The sequence below is a fragment of the Protobothrops mucrosquamatus genome, unplaced genomic scaffold, assembly GCF_001527695.2.
Source record: "Protobothrops mucrosquamatus isolate PMUCROS unplaced genomic scaffold, P.Mucros_1.0 scaffold325, whole genome shotgun sequence".
In the NCBI taxonomy this organism is placed as follows: domain Eukaryota; kingdom Metazoa; phylum Chordata; class Lepidosauria; order Squamata; family Viperidae; genus Protobothrops; species Protobothrops mucrosquamatus.
In genome coordinates this window covers 335721-359182 of record NW_015386664.1, presented here as the reverse complement: position 1 = coordinate 359182, position 23462 = coordinate 335721, and the positions used below count along the sequence as shown (strand labels likewise).

Below are 23462 nucleotides of genomic sequence, written 5' to 3'. Positions count from 1 at the left end.
TGTTGTCAATTTAAGCATCTTTATAAAGGCTCCACTAACCAAATCTGCTCTTTTAGGGAGAAATGCTATAGGATCTGCTGCAGTTGTTGGTTTGAGTGCTTTTGGGAACAGAAGGGTGTGCTGGATATACACAGAGAACTAAAATGAACAAGTAAAGCTCTGTGAACTCTGCAGCAATCTCAAGAAAACATAACTGCTATTAACCTCACCCTTGGAACAAGAACACACAAATGAACCTCCAGCAATATCTTTTCTTCTTGCTGAACAAGATTGATTGAAAAACAAATGGGTGCAAATAAAGCATGAAATTAGATTAAAGCCTCTCAGTTGGGGCTGCCAGCATTGAAATCATGAATTGGATAGGCTTTTATAGAAGCTCAGGCACTATGAACAAGTGTGTGCCAATGGCCCTTCCTGATGCCCACATTATTATAGTTTAGGATCATTTATGAAAATACAGTACAAAGAGCAGATGGCTAGCAGTTTCAAGGGGAGCTTAATTTTATCTACCTTGAACAAAGCAGACTTACAGATATTTTCTTGCTCCCCAAATTTAAAAAGGGAACAACAAACTGCTAAGTAGGACATTTATTTCCAACATAATCATACAACAGAGCACTGTCCACACCTTCTATTTATGGAAAAATGAATAAGGAAAGGCTGAAATGTCTGGTTAAAAGCAAGGTGAATCATTTACAGGCAATCCACAACAACAGAATCAACAATGGCAGCTTGTCATTTTCCGAGAGCAATACAAACTGTTCAAGTGTCATCCTGCTCGAACATTGTCATCTATCCAGTATTGATAGGCCAATTGTATAAGATAAGATGAAAAGAGTAGCAAAGGCTTTGTCCAGCCCATTTAGACAGACATCCTGCCAAAGTGACACATTAAATGACAGTAGGCTGGGGTGGGTGTTTCTATCTCTTCAGGGACAACAATCCTTTTGAAATTCTTGCTGGCCTTCCCACAGGTGAAAAGGCACCATTGACTGAATAAGAAAAGAAGTGCTGGTTTATATTCTGCAGAGGTTGCGACTGTGTAAGCGATGTACAAGTGGTTCCCAACTTACAACCATTCATTTAGAAACCGTTCAAAGTTACAATGGCACTGCAAATAGTCACTTATGACCATTTTTCACACTTACAACTGTAGCAGCATTCCCCCATGGTCATGTGATCAAACTTTGGACGCTTAGCAACTGGTTCATATTTATGATGGTTGCAGTGTCCACGGGGTCATGTGAAGTGCTTTTGTGACCTTCTGACAAGCAAAGTCAATGGGGAAGCCAGGTTCATTTTACAACAGTGTTATACTAACTGAACAACAGTGGTAATTCACTTATCAACTGTGGCAAGAAAGGTCATAACAGTCTCGCTTAGCAACCGAAATTTTGGGGTCAATTGTGGTCATATGTTGAGGATTACCTGTAGTAGCATTAAATGAATATTTATTTGGTCAATAGAGCAGACAGAAGGAGGAGGCAGGACCAGGTTACCTATAGGACACATGATAAACTGCTTTTGTACTATGGCAGGACATCTTTATGAAAAGATTCCTGGCTTTATTTGGATTCTATTATGCTGCTAATTGGGAGGAGGAGACATGAAGATAAGCCAAACCAGTCCCAGTCATAAGTACCTCAGGAATTTGGGCTGGCTTCAGTAGTGTGCCAAAATGTCTGGATAACAGATGCACATTTTTAAATCACTGATATGTGCTAGGGCAAGAATTATCATGGGTTTGTTTTTTCCCCTCACACATATCCTACTTCTCTTGCACTGACTGTGTATTTTGGGTGGGTTATTGCTGAAAATGTACACATGTCTGAGAAATGTATTTAGCGCCTTGTAAATAACAACTGACTGCAGAATGTGGAGTTTGTGTGGAAGTTCTGAGGAAAGATTGCAATTATATGTATTTTTACTAGGGAATGAGGTTTCACAGTGTATTTAGGAGCACAATGAAAAGATACTAAAAGCTTTGTTAAATAAACAAACAAATAAATAAATAAATCATCTTCCAACTGTTACCTGTAAACTGATGCATTTTTGTTCAGAATCAAGTCACTAATATGGATTACTATATATCTTTAGATGTCTCTTTAGGGCTTGAGACACAGAATGCATTTGGAATTGGGAGGAAGGACAGGGAGAAGAGCAAAAGTAAATTAGCAAGTTTTATGCATTGCGCTATGTTCTGTATGCTCCCCGTCCAGAGTATCTTCTTTTTAGAACATTCAGATATGATAATTCTGTCTGAGGAACAACACAATAGTAGACAGATTTAACACCCTGCATATGGCCAAAATCCACATTAATCAAGTGTATCATATTTTTTGTGTTAAGATAACTTTGTTGATTGATTTGCATGCTGTGGGTGGGTAGAAATGGAATGATATAATAATAATTGGATATCTGCCACATGACATATATATTAATTGTGCTTCTAATTTCTTTTTTAAATTAATTTAGTTGTTTTCCTGTTCCCTGGCTTTCAATTCTTGCTAGCCATCCAGAGTCACAACAGCAGACTGCTAGAAGGTCTGATTTCTGTTATTAGCTACATAAGATAATGTTGCACCGAGTTTCAGGATCACTTCAAAGCACAGTGTTAAGCCCATGAATGAGTCCATTTCATATTAAATCACACTTGCAAGGCATTCTGACTTTCAAATGCTGCAGGACTAGGATGAGTGCCATGCAGCCTTACTCTCAAGCTCTTGGAAGGGTATTTATAATTCCTAATTATATTTCAGAATGGTATCTAGAAGCACAATTAGATTACTGCATGGTTCTCTCAACCAATGTCAATCTGTTCAATATATACACTAACACCTCTGCTTAACATGCAGACAGCCCAGGTTCGAATCTCAGAAGGGTATGTCTGGCTGATGAAACCTAATAAGGTTAGAAATAGCTATCCCAGTACTCCCTCAATTCTTTGTTAGCAATCCAAATTTTGAAAAACAATATATACAATATATCAGAAAAGAATTAAAATATATTATGTTACTTCACTAAGGTCCAGAATATATAGTAAAACCAAAATGTATCAATATGAAAAAAGGGCTTAACTGAATGAACTGAAAGCAGAATCCCTTCAGATGATTTTCACTGAACTATGGTATATCTCATTTTTAAAAAATGTGCCAGTTTACCTCACAGCTATCAGTTAGACTGCCTGAAGTAAATTTTGTTAAATTTCTGCCTTGTGGCTAGCTTCTTAGAAACCGCCATTTTGAAATAGTTGTACAGTTTGAAAACCATTATTTATTTTTATCTGGAGAAGAAGGAAAGTCAAATCCTCCCGTTTTACAAAATAAAATGATTTATGTCGTCATCAAATGTGGTCTCACTTCACCTCAAATTATGCCAAACCAATTTGGCATTAGAATAATAATATGTAATAGAAAGAAAGAGGAATATAAAAGTGCACAATCTACTTAAAATTCAGATTCAAAAATAATTTGCATGAGAGTGTTAAGGGGGAGAATAGAAGTTGGTTGTCAAGGGCATCCACACCTTCTTCCCTGCCTTCCAGATTCTGGCAAGATGTCCTATTGTAGCAAAGTAGCTATGTCAATGCACAAAATAAAAATAGAAAGAAAAGGCTCAAACCCAAAGACTGAGGTGTAAAAACCTTTGCTTTGTATTTGACAGCAAGCCAGAACCCCTGATGGGTGCCTTCTAACCTTTGGCATGACCTTTAGCTTTCTTCATTGTATAAAAGTTCCATTGTGAAACATCCTTGTTGAAAGCAAGGAGATGATGTAAGCTTACTGAGCACAACTTTGGACAGTAATAGGAGAGACAATATCAAGACGTTGCAGAGATGCTTTGTTGTCCTCTCTATTGGAGCCTGAGTAATATTTGAAATCCTAGTATAGTTTATTGTTTCATGGAAATGAGGTTTGCAAAGTATTTTGCAACCATTCAATCAATCATTATGTTGTTCAACCATAGCCCATGACAAACATTACAAAAGATGGTTATAATTAGTGATGCTAAATAATTCATTGTCAGGGACATTTCTTGGTGAACTAGCATAGTGACATTAAAATGACTGCAACTCTTTTAAATATCCTAAAATCCTATGAAGTCTGTATAAACCATGGTGCCATTTGAATAAGGTAAATTAAGAACAAACGTTTCTTGAATTTCTGAGATGGAAAAATTAATGAGACCAATCTTCAGTGTGACTAACCTCTGTAGCCAGAATCACAGATGGTTTTGGAAAAATTGTCCTCTAAAATTGCTGATGGAGTTACACTAAAAACTACAAAGGCTAATATGGCAAGGTTCTGCAGAGATTTGTCTTGAGGGTAATATTATACAACATTTTTATTATTTTTTTTTATTTGCTTGTTTCATGATGAGTTGCTTATCAAGTTTGAAGTTTATATGAAATAGGGAGCTTAGGCCAGCATTCAGGATGTCGCAATTAGATTGCAACCTAATCTAGACAGATTAAAATATTAGGTTGACGACAGCAAGATGTCCTTTAACAGGGAACAATGGGAAGCATTACATTTCGGATAGAAAACAAAATTTAGAAATACATCAGAGAAGGACTTGGATTGATCATTGACATCAAGCTAGATGTAGGAAGTGATATGAAACAGGTTCTAGAAAGATTCTAATGCAGTACTGGGCTGGATTCAAATAAACACTGTCTCAAATATGTGTGGTTCCCCTCTAGTTTGCCCAGGTGAGATCACATTTGCACATCACACCTCAAGAATATTAACAGACCAGAACCAGGATAAGGGTATAACAAAAATTATAAAAAGATTTGAGGAAATGCCCTGTGAAGATAGGCTGAAGGAAATTGAGATGAGAAAACATTCACTTCCATTAAAAAAAAAACTATAAAGAAAATGGCCGGGTATGATTTTTTTCATTCCCACAGAAACTAAGATAGTAAATAACAAGTACAGTTACAATTACCTAGCTTTTGTTTAAATATTAAGGAAAAATGTCTGATGGTAAGTTCTGTATAACACTATGGCAGAGGTTGTGCATTCTCCAGCTCTGGAGATTTTTAAAAATAAGTCAGACTCAAAGACTATTAATTAATTTTCTTGCACATTGCAAAGAGTTGGTCTAGATGACCCTTTCAACTCCATGTATGATTCTTTAGTCTACTGCAGCAGCATCATTTGCAAAAAAATATAAAATCATTTAGCATGTCTACAGAGCATCTCTCCTTTAAACAAATGTTAACTAATCTTATAGAAGAACTTTTTCAAGTAGAGTCTACTATCCCTTAGAAGGAGGAGAAATAATCTACCTCTTTCCTAATTTTTGCCAGTTACCTTTTCCTATTGCCTCTTGTGGCATTAGGATTTCCTACCAGAATTACTACCATGTTATCCCTTTAAGAATAGATAATCAATGAGGATAACAATAACCAAAGAATTCTGAAATAAAACTAGGACTAGTCTTTTCATCTTTAATTCTAAAAGTAAGTTTAATCTTCATTTTTGACCTTTTAAAAGTAAGTCAAGTACTTTAAAAGTGAAAAATACATTTCTCCCAGGCTATAATTTTTACAAATTTAAATAACTAAGTAAAGTAAGGATTTTTACCACAAAAAAACAAAACAAAAAAGCAAGCATAAGACTGAAGTTCCCCATTCATGTATAGACCGAATACACATGATTTGAACAAAATTAGGAAAGATATCCAAATTCAGTCAATCTCTAGGCAAAACAATATTTCCTACAATTTGTCCTCTTATCCTGCCCATCACTGATTAGTTAATGCATTTGCATAATTGCATTGCTATTGCAAATGAGGCACTGTAATAGACAAGATAAATCAGATCATATCTCATGATAATCTACTGACTTTGTGGGAAATATGTGGGAACATGATAAGATGTACAGGAAACTCTAACTCCACAATACTGAACAGTTTCCAGTTAATATTTCCACCGATTGACCAGAGTATCCACACTAGCTTTTTAAACAATGATAACTTTATATCAAGGGAAGAATGTATGAGCAGAAAGACAAAAAATGCATTAAAAATATACAACAGAAGATTCATGAGTATCATCAGGAGGAAACTCATGCTGGATTTCATAACATGGTTCATGCATTATTTTGTTCACTAGGAACAATAATTTTACAACACCAAAGTTAATTTAATTGAAATAGGACTTAATGAGACAAGCTTTTTTTTTTGTAAACCCCCTCCCCAAAAAAGCAGATAGGACTTGCAGCAATGGCTAAAGCAGGGTCTTCAAACTTGGCCCTTTTATGACTTGTGGACTTCAACTCCCAGAATTCCTCAGCCAGCATGCCTGGCTGAGGAATTCTGGGAGTTGAAGTCCACAAGTCATAAAAGGGCCAAGTTTGAAGACCCCTGGGCTAAAGGATTAGGAAAAAATAGGAGAAGATTTGTTAGTATGTTATGTTAGTATTAAGTCTTATAATATGTAGGGGTTTTTTTTAACATTGTTTCATAGTGTTTGGACACTTCAGTTTCAAAGTAATAAAGGTAATATGTTACTTGATAAAAATTCAATAGGGAATGAGATATGGCTCCTAGAGCAATGTGACATTATCAATATGGTTATTTTTCATTTCCCAGCAACAATCATTCTCTTGAAAATGTCATCCCTTTATGATAATAAGATACTTTAAAAATTATCATCTCCATTATCATCTGTGGAGTTTATTTATCTTTATGTTTTGTTTCACATGGTTCATAAGTTGGAACCAGTCTATTTACTATTTTAAAGCCTTCATAATGGGAAAAGTTCTCTTATCTCTAGAATGTTCTCATTTTCCTGGCCTGAGGAAAGGTGCAAAGTTTGGGATGTAAATTAATGATGTCAAAGAAAGATGTTAGTGAGACAGAGGGAAACCTCTACTAACCATAATCAGCTCATTGGCTGGCCTTTCCAATTGGTGATGAAGTGCATTTCCGTTACCCAGGTTTGCAAGCAGTAGGTGATATGCCTACTTACAAAGCTTTGCTGCTGCTACTCAAACATCTCAAACCCTCATAATATTAAGTGAGTGCACACACACTTCCTGCACGTCACAGTCACATAAAAAGAAACCAAAACCAATACCAAGCCTTCTTTTTAACTTTCTACATCTCAACAGTTTGTTAGAATAGCCTTGTGTGATCTGCACTGACTTTCCTTATAAATCAACTTCTTTGACCATTTTATAATAAACAGCCTTGTGACAAAAGCCATCGGATAGGCCTTTGTAGATAAATTTGGTGCTTTAAAATGATCTCCTGGTTCTTGGGAGCCTTGTAAAAGATCATCTGCCACATTTTACTTATTAGTTGATGCTTTTCCAGATCAGGCTATTAACAGAGGTGCATCATCCCTGGCCAGAGATATACATACTCTAAGAAATAAGTATTGCAAATTTACTATATTCTTTAGTAACATATATGGTCATGAAAGCAGGCACTTTTAGCAAATTGTTGAACAGCCAAAACATATTAAGATACCACATGCTTCAGGTTAGGCATATTTAATGATGATAGTGATGGTGATATAATAATAGTAATAAAATCACAATAACAACGATAATAGTATACCTGCAGGCTTTTCTGTGCTGCTGGCCACAGTGGTAGGAGGAACAACAGGAATCTCTGTGGGCAAAAAGAAAAAGTGGACAGAAAAAAGAACAAACAAATAGGGAAATGTATTATTTACTTTTCTAACTAAGGAATTGGGCAATTTTATATTACAAGATAAGTGACTGCAAAAATCATCATTTCATAGAGGTGACAGGGTGACTGAACCAAACAATTGATCAGCTAATCCATAATTATATATATAGAGAGAGATTTGTTCAGCTTACTCCATAATTTGGAATCACCATCTACACAAAATTACATTCAGGGTAGGCTGCCACCTAGCTATCATAGCAAACAGTAGCAACACCGATGTTAATTTTGATATGTATCCACAAATTCAGTAATTGAAAGCAACACTCACATTTACGGGAATCATATCTTTTCCTAGGAATTTCAAAACAAAAACAAAAACCCCGAGTTATGAATTTGAGGCCCATTCATTCACACAACCTAGAGGTTCCACTGCTGAAACTGTTTTCCCCCATCATAGCAGATCTAAGAACAATCTAAATTGATGGGGAAGTGGCATTTCAGGAACTAATTGTTCCCTTTCATTACCTTTTCCCATACAAAATCAACAATACTTAAAATAGCGGTCTTTCTGAAGAAAAATAGACTTTTATCTATCTATCAATAAAGTTGATATCAGCATTCCGACATGAGAGGAAAGATTGTCCAATGGCTATAATTTTAACTTCTAGATGTTGCTTATCTTTCACATAGAGAAATGATGTGTATCCAAGATATATTTTGCTTTTGGGTGGACTATAGAGTTTATAGACAAACTGTATGCATCTGCAGCTTGTATTTTGAAAGATATATATTGAAAGAACAATAAAATCCTATTCTCCAACTTTCTCCAAATGTTTCCTATCTGGTTTTAGAATGAATAAATCTATAAGTAGAACTATACTGTTTGTACAACCATGGGGTGAACTGAACTAAAATTAGATTTGTAGTTAAAGATATGTTTAATTGACAAGGAGTGCCTATAACAATTAATTGCTCCATTAGAGAGTTCACTATGTTAATCTTTTGCAGCTTAAAAGCAATAAATCCCAAAGGGGGAAAATAGTTTGAAATTCTTATTCCATTCTTTCCAGTAGCATTATTATATGAGTTTCCTTTGTATTTCTTTGTATTATTTCTTTCTACTACTACTACTACTACTACTACTACTACTACTACTACTACTACTACTACTACTACTACTACTACTACTATTAAACCAGCTCTCAGATTCACAAATAACTTTATAACTATATTAGTGATATTCTATCTCTCATAACACTAAAAGCACTTGTAGATATTTTCAGCAAGATATGTCTAACAGTGGTGATAGTGAATTTAATCAGTAGTATTCAAGGAGCATCGGACACTGCATTGTTTCTTCATTCAGGCAGTAGTCATGTCTGCTTAGCATCAAGAAAACAGTGGTATTACATACCTCCATCTAAACAACAGTACAGGAATATATTTTGGGATACATATTTCAGTTTATTAGAAATGCATCTTAAAAATTTGTTTTGGGTCTCTGTCAAAGACTTGTTTCTTTCAACCATAATCTCTTTTTTTCTGTATTAAAGCCAAGGAAACAATGTACTGGCACGACATAAAAGTTTTCTGTTCCATTGTTATTCTTCAAAGTTGCTATAAATGTAACTTGGCTCTTTATAACAACATTTCTTAAAAACCAACACAGCCGAGTGAAACATTGTTAAGAATTACACCACAATAAATCTGATTACAGTAGCAGCAGTTGCGGGGTGGGGTGGGGATGTTAACAGGAATTGAAATAGCTTTCATGATTCTACAGCAATTAGTATACATGCAGCATGATTAATAAGAACTACTTTTATTTTTTTTAGGATTCTTTTTACATTCTATAATCATCTGGCTACCGGAGCTTCTTCCCTCATTCATGGGCAACAACCAACATTTACCTAAATATAAAAGAGAACACAATTCCCAAGATTTGATCACAATAGCCATTGGTAGTAATGTAATCATCATCAACTGGATGAAGCCATGTTGATAAAGAGATTAAAAAGAACTGGATTCTCATCTATTCATACTGGAGTCAGGTGCACAAGTAGGAGTTGCTTCATTTCATGTTACTCCCAAGTGTATTTTTCTCCTGTCCATGTGAGTGAATGTAACTCTGGAAGCTAAGGAGCCATATGTGGATTCTTCTCTCCTATCAGCTATCACTATGTGAAGCAAATTGGGCTCAGAAACATTGATTACCCCAAAGTCACTCTGAGATCCTCCCTGGGAAAAGGTGACCCAACTCTCTGGAAAGCTGACTTTTGGTTATATGGAATGGAAGTTTAGAACAGAGAGGGTTATCTTCACATAGGTAAAAAGTGGAGTACTGGATTTTTCTTTGCAGGTTTTATACTATGTAAACCGTGTAGATGAGGGGAGGTCTTGGGCATCAATGAGTTCTGAAGGAGGATATTCCTAGAAGACAACATAGCTTCATCCATGGATGCATCTCTCCTGAGGTTATAGCTACCTCAGCTAGTCATCCCCTCCCCTCCCTTCTTAAAATAGATCTGGAAGCAACATCATTTGTTTACTAAAGTGATTGTGTAAGCATGTTAAGCATGTTGATATACATGTCAGCCATGAAACAGGAGATTTCAGAGAATTAGAATTGTAGGCTACTATCATTGCTCTTTTATTAAATAGGCATTGAGCGATTGATGTGAAATATACCAGTGTAAAATTGCTACAATTTTTTTTTGTTTGATAGCAGGTTCCTATCAATGAGGGAAATTGGGTAGTTTAACATTTTTACTTGGATCTTATAAGCCTGAGGCATAAATAACAATAGTAGCAGTTTACAGTTAATGGGGAAAAATAAAAGTACATATTCTGCCATTCAGAATATTACATCTTAACTTCCAAACCTTTTATATAAATGATCACTATTTTTTACTTAGATCACACAGCTAACATATATATATAAAAACTTCACCCTACATTTATATGCAAAGTGAATGCAAAACATCACAATGCAGCTTTTGCATACATTATACCTTTAAGGAATCTGAAATATAGTAAATCCAGTGTGATTTCAAAATTCATATAGGTCCTTTTTTTTTTTTTTTGCTATTGGCTTTTGCTCTTTCCTGTGTATTGCCCCAGGGATCTCTCTGAAAAATTGCACTTTTACTGGGTTCACAGTATATGTATCAATAACATCCATGAATACTGTAATGTATGAGGAGCCAAGCACTGTCTAAATAAAGCTGAGTCTATCCAGTTAGGTGTTAGTAAACAAGCCAGACTCAGGATTAATTATGTTATGGTATAGATGTCAAAAAGAGCATCCACCTACTTATGCAGGGGGCAATGGGAGATCTGCTTTGCTGGTAGCCTTTGGCACATCGGTTACAAGTGATGCCGGTCACACCATCTTTGCAGGGACATTGCCCTGTAGTTTGATTACAGGTTTTTCCAGCTGCACCCACGGGATGGCAATCACATGCTGTGGGGGGAACATACAACAAAAGGATCAGAGGAGGGATTTGAAGGGAAGGAAGGATTTTCCAAAAAGAACACGTGTTATCAAAAACCAATGGCATCCAGGATTGTTTTACCAAAATTATGGACATTAAGTGAGAAGAGATAGTCCTGTAGTCTTTTCTTTGATTGCGCATTATTTTCCATCCAATATTAGTGCTTTAGTAATCTACCTTGGCCAGTAAATCTGAAAGAGAAATGATTTCTGACCAGTACTTCCTCTTGCATTACCCAAATATATATATATATATATATATAAATATGTTAACATACTTGTTTGAACACATTTATTTTCACATGATTCAATGCTTTCATCTGTATTTTGCACTCTTGTTTTTACTGTTTGTAACAAAAAGTCTTTTCTTCAATCTCACTGAAAGTAATAAAGAGGAATAATCCTACCACAAATAAGATGTGAACAAAACAACCCTCTCTATTTTTTTTCAAGCTGTCTCTCAACCCTGCAAGATATGCATTTAAATCATTCTGAGTAGTAGTTATTATGTCTACATCTGGCTATGCATTAAAGGCATCTGATTTTTTTATGTCAGTGAATATTGAGGTATGGTTACATAATATCTAACAATAATTTGGTGGGATGCAAGCTTGCAAAATAGCCCTAGATTAGAGACCCAAGACTGCATAAAACAGTGTGAGTACATTTAGACTTTGTTTGTGCTTGTGGCATAATGGCCAAAATGACCCACCTGACCTTACCTTTAGCAGGGGATGCTCTAAGTGGCACAGGTATGACTAAGGATGGCAACCAAGTCTTATTGCCATTTTGATATGTTGTGTGTCTATAATAAGAGAAAGGGGAAGGATACAACAGGATGCTAAAATGCCAGATGTTTGAGCTAGTGTAACCTGAGTTCTCATGGGTATGAATGAAAATGGGATTTGATAGGTTGGTGATGGCTCTGTTGCATTCCAGTGAATTATGATAATGGAGGAATTAAAGATGAGCTTTGGGGAGGAAAAAAATTCAGAATGATATGATCCAGGAGAAAAAAAGATACTTTGTTAGGTACCAGGAGTCAAATCAGAGAGTAAGAATATTGATGATTTATCTGCAAATATATGTTTTCCATTAACAATTTTAGAACATGTTGGGATGTGCTTTTTCAAAGACAAACTAGTCAATTCAGTTAAGAAAAAAAACATTTTTTTAAAAAAAGTACCTGTTACAATTTATTTCAACCATCGATCTTAATGCACAAATATGCACTGAAAGTCAGAAAATGAACTAAGTCTTCTGTCAAACTAGATACATATTTAGCATTTGGTTAAAGAATGGAAGATGATTAACAGAGTGAATTTGCATGCCCAATATGACCTATTTTGATTTCATAGGAAATTATGCCTTGTAAGAAATAGCATTCTATTCAATTTGTTAGTCAGAAAATAATCTTATAATATGCCATATTTTTTATATGTCATTGGCCTGCAGAAATTAATTGGTTCAGAAATAATCCAATATATTACATAAAGGAATGTATTATATTTATAGGCATGTGAACTTAAAGACACTTTTTTACTTCACAAAATATGCTGGATGAGCAAGAACTCTCATATGTATTTCCTGACTATATAATGGGAGGAACACTATAGCCCACAGATTGTTTTATATAATGCTCACCAGTAACTTATCAGTACCTATAATGTTGCTAGATTTCACTTCTCCCTGCCCCATTTTTCCCTACAGAAAATGGAAGGAAGGAAAGGATAGACAGGTAGTCTGGAAATATAGGGTTGAAAACAAAAGCTGATACTAAGAAAAGCTTTAGATAGTTTCAGAAGAAAAGACAAAGAAAAGAATTGGTGTACTAGTTATTCAATGAAGAATTCAAAACACCAACAGAGAATAAAGAAAAAAAGTAGACATTTTCAATATCTACTTTGTTTCTGTCTCCAATTAAAAATACCTATATTTTCTGCTAGAAAATTATGGGCAGGTTAAAGAGAAGAGCATGTTGAAGAGGTGGGATTAAAGCTAAATAGAAATATGATCAGAGAATACTCTTTTATTTTAAATGCATTAAAATCTCCAGAACCAAATAAATTGCATCCAAAAATACTAAAGAAGCCAGTTGATGGTCTGACTCTGTTTTATTTTGGAGAAATAATGGTGAAAGTACTCAATGACTGGAGAAGAATAAATATTCAGTCTAAGTTCAAAAAGGAATAAATGAGGAAATCAGAAAACTATACACAGATCATTATGAATCAATAGTTGGCACAGACTTCCACGACAGGAGAACCAAGGAGTCCAAAATGATGAACATAATTGTGGATCTAACCCCATCACTTTCTACTGTTGCTTAGTAAAATTGCCAGTCTAATGAGTTCATTTGATAATTTTCTTAAGGTTACAATGCAGTAACGTAAGTAAAAAAATCATGAAACAGAGATAATTTTGTACAAAGCCTTGCATCAAATAAATTAAAGGGACCCGGGAATTTATTATGAAAATGGACTTTACCATGCAATTGTTCATTTGACAAACAACTATTGATTCTTTTTGTTTGTTTGTTTCTCTTAAAATTTCTTTTTAACCCTCAGTTTCTTTCTAACTTTTAGTCAGGAATACTGGGAAAGGCAGCTGTAAATTTAACTGGCCAATAGCAGGCGCAGAGTATATTGTATCAATAGTATATTGATACTATTATGGCCTCCCCTCTCTTATAGAAGGAAACCTAAGATCTTAGAGACAGGAATGGAAATCTGTTGGACAAGAGACTGCCTACCAGAACTGAGTTAAAGGTCTCAAAAGCAACTGGTTGATCTTGACACAAAATTATACTAGATGTAATTTAGATGGAATGTGAGAAACCATTGCCTTATGTGGAACTCTCAGCCTTTTGCTACAAGGGGAGGGGGGATTTTGGCAACAGCATGACTTTATTCTAATGTCTAGTAAACTTTTTATCTACTGAATTTTCAAGAAAGTGCTCAGTTTAAACCCTCTATTGCAGAAGTTCATAAGTGATTCTTTCCCTTTCCCTTGCGTAGGTTTATATTGAAATCAAGCTTCCCTTCCTTCAAGCAGTAGCTCAGCAAATAAACCTAGGATGCAGGCTGACAAAGGAGGGGGCTGTGGGAAAGAGAAGCACTGGTCTGTATATACAAAGAATCAAAGTATCTGATGAAAAGCAAGGAAAGCTTTAAATTAGCAAAGATTGCAGCTTCCTTGTGGTTCTAAGAAGCGTTGTAAGGCTGCTGTTTAAAACACAGCCTGTGGCAGAAATGACTGAAACACACTACTTGACCCGAAATACAGCATGTTTACTAATTGAGTTAACATATTTTAACTATATCTGTCTTATCAATTTTGAAATTATTTTGATTTGGCAGGAAAGGCATTTCCTCCAGATCTTGAAGTCATTATGACATTGGTTCTAAGCTGATGCTTGACTGTACTGTATGAACTGATCTTCTGAAATTCCATTTCAGAAATGCTTTTTATTGCCATGGCAATGCAATGAAAGTTTCTTTCTTTTGTCAGTATGGCTTATTAATTTTATTATTAGTTAAATTAGTGCGATACGTCACGACACATCATGTGATGTTGTGAGTTTGACACTCCTGCTCTAAAGTGTATGACTAAAATTGGGGGCAGAGGGAAACAAGGAGAAGATTTCATTTAGAGATTGGGAGAAAACATGGTTTGGTTGAGAACTGTTCAACTACATAACAGGCAGTCTTGTGATGATGTGGTCTTCTACTTCATGTATACAGTATAAAGGCTAAACAACAGTCTCCATCAGGGATACTACAGATCTTGCAGATCCTACCCTGAGTAACAGTTATTTTTTCCAAAAGTATACTTCCAAATTATTCCAAAAGTTACTTATAATTATTCCAAAAGTTACTTCAAAACATTGGATGTAAATTACCGAGCAATCAAAACACTGAGGGCCTGATATTATTTTGTTTCGCAAAGAGGATTTCAGATCTTGCTACATTTGGCACAGGATGAACAAGCTGAGCAATGATCCATCGCTGAAGCTTAACTTTTGGCAGAGAATTTTGGGAGTTAAAATTTATGAGCAAGATTGGCCTTCCAAATTTAAAGTTTATCCAGCTTACTGCCTTTCCATATGTTAAATTCCACTGCTCCCCACTTGGTTTACATTGGCAAATGGAACATGAGTGCATTCATGGTTCATATCATTCATCATTTTTTCATCAAAAGCCTGGAAGTCTTTTCCCAGGGTGCATTACAGTTTTACACCAATGTTACTAAACCTGGGAGAAGCTCTCTTCCAATAGGATTACATTAGTATCAGTAGCCTGGCAAATATCAGAGTTGAAATTAATCAAAGGGGCTTAAAAAACCAGTTCCACATTTTGGGCACAGCAGGAGAGATGCTGCCTCAGGAAACTCATTTAGAAAGAAAGTGGAGAAGAAATAAAAGCAAATCATCCTTTTGTTTAAGAAGAAACACAAGGGGGTATTTCTCTCCTTTTATAACCTGTTTTTTGGCACACAACAAGAAACAAGTGAAAATCTTATTAGTCTGATTTCTAAGACACACATTCCAATCATCAATCAAGTGTACTTTTTAAAAGATAAACCAAAATTTCCTCAAAAATAATACTAAGATTATTACAATTGGATCTGTCACAATGCAGTTGGTGCTGGCATCCATGAATATCTGTTAGCCTAGAGGGCATCCAATCTTTCAACAGAACAAGATAATACTTGAAACAGCAGCTCTTCAGTTTAGCAATTTAGCAGCTCTTCAGTTTAGTAACTACACAATTAATTTATTTGGCCACAGCTCTGTTATCCATTTATGAAGAGGCAGTGACACAAGAGGTAAACTATGTTTAATAGGATTGCTTTGCATTCATCTCTAACCTCGAACTAATACATTATAAAGAACATATTCCCCAAAACATGGTTAGGTTCAATTCTTGGCAAATACTAACTTCTTCACAATGCATTCTTTAAAAAAGAAGGAAGGAAGGAAGGAAGGAAGGAAGGAAGGAAGGAAGGAAGGAAGGAAGGAAGGAAGGAAGGAAGGAAGGAAGGAAGGAAGGAAGGAAGGAAGGAAGGAAGAAGGGAGGGAGGGAGGGAGGGAGGGAGAAAGAAAGAAAGAAAGAAAGAAGAAAGAAAGAAAGAAAGAAAGAAGGAAGGAAGGAAGGAAGGAAAGAAAGAAAGAAAGAAAGAAAGAAAGAAGATTGTTTATTTTGAGGTAATTCTGATAAGTAGCAATTGTTGTCTGTGTTTGATTTACCTTCAGAAAGGAATTTCCAATTCAATATCTATTCTATTCATACATGGATCTTTGGCTTACCACAGTCTCTTAAATTTTCAGATGGAGTAATTCTATTTCATGTCTTCTCTGATCTAGCCATATGTCTCTGTTGCATCACTGCTTTAAGAGTCATATTGACTTCAGTGAAAGGATCACTTAAAGCAAAATCATCTTTTCCCTCCCCCAGATTCATACAGAAGCTGGGGGCTGCTTTAAGAAAAGCATAGAAGTGCTGTGCTTGTGCTTGCTCGTGGTCAGATATTTTTCTCTTCTGGAGAGTTTCAATTGAGAGGCAAGATCAAGAATGACTTTCACTGAATTCACTTGTACTATTTGTAATTCAGTAATTTGGGAAGAGAAGGCATACTGCCAGTAAGGGCAGGGAGAAAAAGTAGGAACTGTGTCGCATGATTAATAATATCCGCATGGGAAATTTCCCAACTTCCAGTCTTAAATCCCATGTAATAAATCTTTTAAAATATTGTTCAAATGAAGCTGCTTTATTCATTGGACTCTGTCTTTATCAAGTTTTATCAATATGGCGTTTTTTTTGTTTTGTTTTTTCTGCCTAATTCTTAATCATGCCCCTTGCCCATTGAATCTAGCACAGTTAACTCTGAATAACAAATCCATCAACTTCCATAAAAAAAACCCTATATATTGAGGGTAATACCTTAATGAGTTGGTGGTGTTGTGGTGGAAAGACTATAATGGAGAATTTAATATACACTGGAAGTCAAACATAACATACATATTGCAGTGAAAATAATATAGTGCTCAGATACCCTGCATATATTATGGTCCAACCTGGAACTCTTCAGTAATTACAGGGCTGGCACAGTGAGAACATGAGTTTTGAATCATTCTTTAATCACAACACTAGCTGCCGAATGAGTTGTATTACTCTTTCTTGTGCTAATTTATGTCTCTTTATTCCTAGCACTTTTCTCTCACCAAAATGCCTTCCTGAACTGCTGGCATTTCATTTCTTAATTTGACCACCCAGTAGCACATGGCAACTTGCCTCTTTTTACTGTCAAATTGTGCCCTGGAAGGCCTTGGCATGATCCCAACCTCACCACTTTATGTGATACCCCTACTCAATCTGTCATCTCTTTTCCTGTTGTGTGGTTTTTCTTGCTATGTGCAGGAAGAGAGACATTATGCTTGCTAGTCTACCAGAAGTTTTTAATTTGTTTTGGTATATGGCAGAGAGTTGGGGAAGATTGCTAAAACTTTGTTTAGAAAAAACTAGTAGAATCTAAGGCATTTTCAAGTAAATGATAAGAAAGTTTTCCATGGCTTAAAATAATCTTTCTTAAAATTCATAAATAAAACAATGTCAGTAATTATTTTATTAGGACTGGGGAGTATTGCTTGATATTAAAATATTTACCTCATCAATTATAGTGCTTCTTTTGTTTTCTAAAGGGTTTTTTTATTTATTTATTTTAAACTTAAAGCCATCCAAATTGAATGGATCTTGCTCATTGAACAATTATTTTCTAATTATCATGGATCTGGACTGAACTTTTTTTTAAGGGACCCATAGTCTAATTTATTTGCCATTAATTTGTGAAGTTTTTAAAGCCCAACATCTATTTCGTGCTTTTATAAACTACTAAAAATTGTATGACTTTAGGGTTTAGTACACTTCTCAAAATGAAATTTACCTACTAGTAATACACAAGATATTTTCATTTGAGGTAAGTTCTACTGAGTTCAATGGAGTTTACTTCTGAGTAGATATGTCCATCTTCCTTCATGTTATCAGCCCTAAATCCATTGCTCCTTCAGAAATAATGTCATGAGTGATACGTGTCATGGAATGTCAGTGGAAGGCACAAGACTGAGGGAAAGCAGTTTAGTACATCTTGTATGTTAAAATGGATGGGTAGAACTCCACTGTTATACAAGCAACCCACACACATTCATAACATAATAGTAGGCACAAGAATGATGAAGTTTGCTGCATGCTTGCTTAGTAGATATTGCTTTTAGTTTCACAAAGCAGCAAGTAGAATATGTCTGTAAATGTATTAAATGCACGTGCAAATGAAGCAGGACATAATGGTTGAAAGAATCAAGTCTTATGGAGGAAGATTTTCTGTTACATAGGATGGTTGATGGTAAAGTTCATGGAAAGCACAATAAATGGGTTAATTTCATAATATGAATTTCATTCCAGCCATACTTCTGGAAAGCCCAGCTTTGTGATAATTATCTGCTGCAATGAGAATTAATATTTATAAATAGAGAACGTGGAAATGGTTAATAGTTTTCAGAAGTCTTTTTAGTACAATTTTTTCTAAACAGCCACCACCAAGAGATGAAACAAAAACAATATGGTTGACAACACTATTTCTATGCAAATTATTACATAAATTAACGTGAATTAAATAATAAAAAGTTAAATAATTGCAAAAGGACTGGTGTTTTTAAAAACCTCTATAATAATAATAATAATAATAATGATAAAGTTGGAAGGGATAAAAAACTTCATAACCCACAAGGATGAAAAGGAAGAAATGTTCACCATTCTCACCTTCCCTTGATGCATCACATAATACTAGTTAGCATTTATCTGAGTTCTGACATATTTCATTAAAAAGAATCTTCACAATCTAACAATGTAAAAAAATATAACCTTCCATGTTAGAGTTATGATGGGAATGGCAAACTTTGAGTGAAACAGTACCAAGGGCTAGATCAACAAATTGAATTTTATCCAGCTATGCTAGCTGGGATATTATAAGACTTGAAGTTCAAAATTTCTGGGCATAGACATCTGTTCTTAATCATGATGATGTCAAAATAACAAAACAACAGATGTAACATGACTACAAACTCTATTTTTTATATTTGTATTGTGATATCACAAGAATATATAAGTGATAGAGTTTGAGTTGTGACATCACAATGCACTTTTTTGTTATCCCCCTTTCCTCCTCCATAATTGCCTCTGTTTTGGATTGGGGAAAGTTGTGCAGATCACACAATCTATGTTGTGCCTGTTATCTAACCCTCAGCACCAGTGATCTTCATTTGATAATGGATGCCCATCTGCATAGAAGCAAATTAGATTCATAGAGTGACTCACACAGGGACTTTATTTAGGTAGCCCTTGGCTTCACTGAACATTGGGACAAACTTTTAGTGCTGAAGCACGTTGCACTATTTGCCCTGCTGACCTAACGTGTGCTTTGCTGTTCCACATTGAGCATTTTTCATAAATGTTTCCAAGAAACGAGATAAAATAAGTGAAATTTAATACAACAGAAAAAAGGTTTATCATGTTGAGGGCTTTGGGGGGGAGTAAGGGGCCTAGAAAAGAATAATTCTGTTAAACAAATTAATTTAAATAAGTTCCTTATAATGAAGCAAACATTGTGCAAGTCATTCGATATGTTTAGTGTAATTTCTTAAAAGTTGTTCCTTATGCTTCAAGGAAACAAAATGGCAGTCCTGGCCAACTGTCTTGGACTTTTGGTTTTTATACACTTTGAACTGAGCTGAGTTTAAGATGTTTTTTACCCGGGGATTTGTGGTTTTCTAACAGCCATGTACATTTTTGCTCCAGAAGCTTACTTGGAGTCCCAGAAGCTCTATAAAGAAACTGAAGGAAATAATGCAATTTAGATAGTATTGTAGAAGCACAAGTGCCTGATGGGCAGTTTCATTCAAATTGAGGAGGGTGATAAAACATAGCAGAATGTGATGCCAGAGATTCAGTTTCTGCACATGGAAAACTATAATATCAAGGGGTCTACGTTTTCAACAAATATAGTGCGTAAGAAATATTTTATTCATTTATGAGAAGATCATTTAAAAATTATTGATATTGTTTTACAGCCAGGCTCTCACACAAAGAGAAAGACAACAGAGAGAAAAGTAACATAGCAAATAGTATGGGGGCTTATGACTAAGAACATTTAATTGTTTAGCTGTGGTGCTTTATAAAATTTTGTAGAAGTCAAATACTCTGATCTTAAACATTGCGGGTAAGAGAAGGCTGCGTTCAGACAAATCAGGATTTTTAGTTGAAATTGTTGAACAAATGCTGTGTCTTGGTTTACACATCATGCCAAACCATAATGGGTAGGTTTACATATCACACTATGCCAGAAAAGAGCAAACCATGTTGTAGCTTATTGTTCTGTGTGAACCAGCCCCCTGCTTTGTAAACTTCAGCATGGAGCTTGTTAAACAGTTCTGGATTATTTCTCTCTCTCTCTCTCTCTCTCTCTCTCTCTCTCTCTCTCTCTCTCTCTCACACACACACACACACACACACACACACACACACACACACAGAGAGAGAGAGAGAGAGAGAGAGAGAGAGAGAGAGAGAGAGAGAGAGAGAGAGAGAGAAACACAGGTGGCACAGTGGCTAGAATGCAGTACTGCAGGCTATTTCTGCTGGCCGCTGGCTGCCTGCAGTTCGGCAGTTCGATTCTCACCAGCTCAAGGTTAACTCAGCCTTCCATCCTTCCAAGGTTGGTAAAATGAGGACCCAGATTTTGGGGGCAAGATGCTGACTCTGTAAACCACTTAGAGAAGGCTGTAAAGCACTGTGAAGCAGTATATAAGTCTAAGTGCTATTGCTATTGCTATCTTCAGTTCCAGGAAATAAAAATACAGAAACTCCATTGCCCATATTTTCAAGTCTTCCTTCACACTAAAAGAAATATGATGTTCTTAATACACTTACCTCCACATCGGATAATAAATTCAGTGTATACAGTGGGGTTGAAATGTTTGTGAATCCTTATGAATGTTCAATATTTCTGCATAAATATGATCTAAACATGATCTCCCTATAAGCCCTAAAATTAAATAAAGAGACCCCAAATACACAAATGTATTTGATCATTTAATAATTGAGGAAAAATATCCAAAGCTGCATTGCCTTAAGATAATTTAAAAATATTGAACATTCAAAAGGGTTCAGAAAATTTTCAGTTCCACTGTAAGTGGAATTTTCACACAGCTTTTTAGAACTTTAATCCACTAGTTGGAAAAATAAGGAAGTGAACTGCTGGTTTCCTTCCTTGAAATATCTGTGCTGATTTCTTCTTAACTGAAAGTTTATTTCCCCTCTTGGGTAGTGTTGAATATTAAATCCAGGAAGTCTTAGCTTGCAGGAAAGTATTATTACTATGCTCTATCTAAGGACAGTGTGGGGTGTGGCTTTTACACACAAAAAGTGTGACTTGTGAAGCTATCCACTGTCCTTTGCAGCTAGCTGATCAACAAGACCCATGGCCAACAATGAACACATCACTATTCAAGCTCTTTGGAGCAGAAAAAGGCTTTCTGAACCTAAGCTGATTTCCAGTTTAATAAATGCAAACCAAACCTAATCTACACTCCCTTGCTGAAAAAGTATTCAAATGTAACTCTAATAATATTAATAAATCCCTGCAAGATGGGAAGATTGTAGAATCACATTCAAATAACTATTAATCCATGTAGTTGCTTTTGGCAGATATACACAAGAATTCCCTTAGAATAGCAGGTTATTTATTTATTTGTTGCTGACATTCTACTATACAATGAATTCTGCATTTTCAACCTGGCAAGGCCACATTATCTAAAATGGGGGGGGGGAGGGAGACATTCTCACAGATTGTTGCATTAAAAAAGAAAAGAAAAGAAACATTACCTCCTCTCCCTCTCTCTTTCTTTGCATCTTACTTTGCTCCCTCATTTTTATTAGGAAAGCGACCAGCTTTCTTTTGTTGGGGGCAACTTTTGTTCCTTGGTCTGGGACTCAGCCTTAAATTAAGTGTCAGCCTTATTACCAAACATATCTGCTCAGTGCGTCCCTGCTCTGCCAACAGTTTACCAAGGAGCATTTTATCCCCTTCAGGGAGGCTGAGCAGCATGAAAAATATCCAGCCTGTTGTGTCAAAGTGGTTTTCCTCCATCCGCAGGCTTGAATTCCTTTGGTCTCTCTCAACCGCCTGCTCTTGAGGACTCAAAGCTGCCAAGCCATGATGTCAAGCAGCCTTTTCTTTCCCTTCCCCCCTCAGTGCCCACATTCAGCCCTGTGGCTGTTTCGGTCTCCCCACCCCCAGCCTTATGCAGCTGAAAATCCCAGTTGATTCAAAAGGTTCAGGCAGTTCTGAGTGGCCCACATTAGCTGGGCATGTTTCCTTTCTGCCAGATGAATGAAAGGGGCTCACAATAAAGCTGCCTCCCACGGACACACTCTAGGCCGAAATGCAGGGCCCTGCCCAAATCAGCATAAATAGGATCACAATACAAGACTGCAATTATGCCAGGGATTTCCAAATTCAGCTTGCCAATTGTCTGACACTCTCAACTTCACTTTTAGACTTCATAATTCCAACTGTCATATTTTAGGCTGGAAGGCAGCATCTACTCAAACCTCTAGGGCAGAGAGATCTCCAAAAAGGTTTGAATGGACCATGGATGTCTTGCTTGCTGTTTGCTGGTTCACAGTCACCACTTGCAAATCATTTTACCTCACCAACATGCTTTCTGCCAGGCCTCTGCTCCTTCTCCCCTTTCACCCTTGTATTAATTTGCAGTTAAGATAGAAAACAATATGCTTTTAAACAGAGGTAGCAATGCATTCAGGCTTAAAGAGCTTTCCCCAAGACCACAATGGAGAGCCAATGAAAGCAGATATATAGACTGAGACCATGCAAGGTTTGCCACTTTAACAGCCTGACTGACAGGATTCTGATTTCATAGATTTTAGGGTTGGGAAAGGACAGTGAAGACTATCCAGTCCAGGATTGAAGGTGTAAAGAACCATTTCATGTACAGTTTCAATAAATCCAGCTTTCTCAATGTTTCATTGCACTGTGTTTAGTATTCATTTGTGTTCATTTTGGTGTGTGAGTTGTTAAGGGAGGTATGTATATTAAAATTATACTAAAAGGAGGTGTGATAGCACAAAGTTTAGAAATCCTGATCTATCGACCCTTCTGCCTAGTGCAAGATTTAAATGCAATTTCGGGCATATGCAGGTGTTTATTATTTCATAATCAGTAAACACATTTTTTTGTGATGGTGTGGTTG

The 23462-nt window shown here is 35.9% G+C and overlaps 1 protein-coding gene across 1 annotated transcript in view; it reads right to left on the bottom strand.

The window, feature by feature from the left end:
* The window catches only part of NTN1 (netrin 1), a 117264-nt gene that overhangs the window by 31239 nt on the left and 62563 nt on the right, over positions 1 to 23462 (bottom strand). Inside the window, exons 3-4 of the mRNA XM_015815199.1 lie at positions 10961 to 11110; positions 7573 to 7626 (exon numbers count right to left, since the gene is read on the bottom strand). Coding sequence (XP_015670685.1) covers positions 7573 to 7626; positions 10961 to 11110 — 204 coding nt within the window. The remainder of the gene's footprint in view (positions 1 to 7572; positions 7627 to 10960; positions 11111 to 23462) is intronic.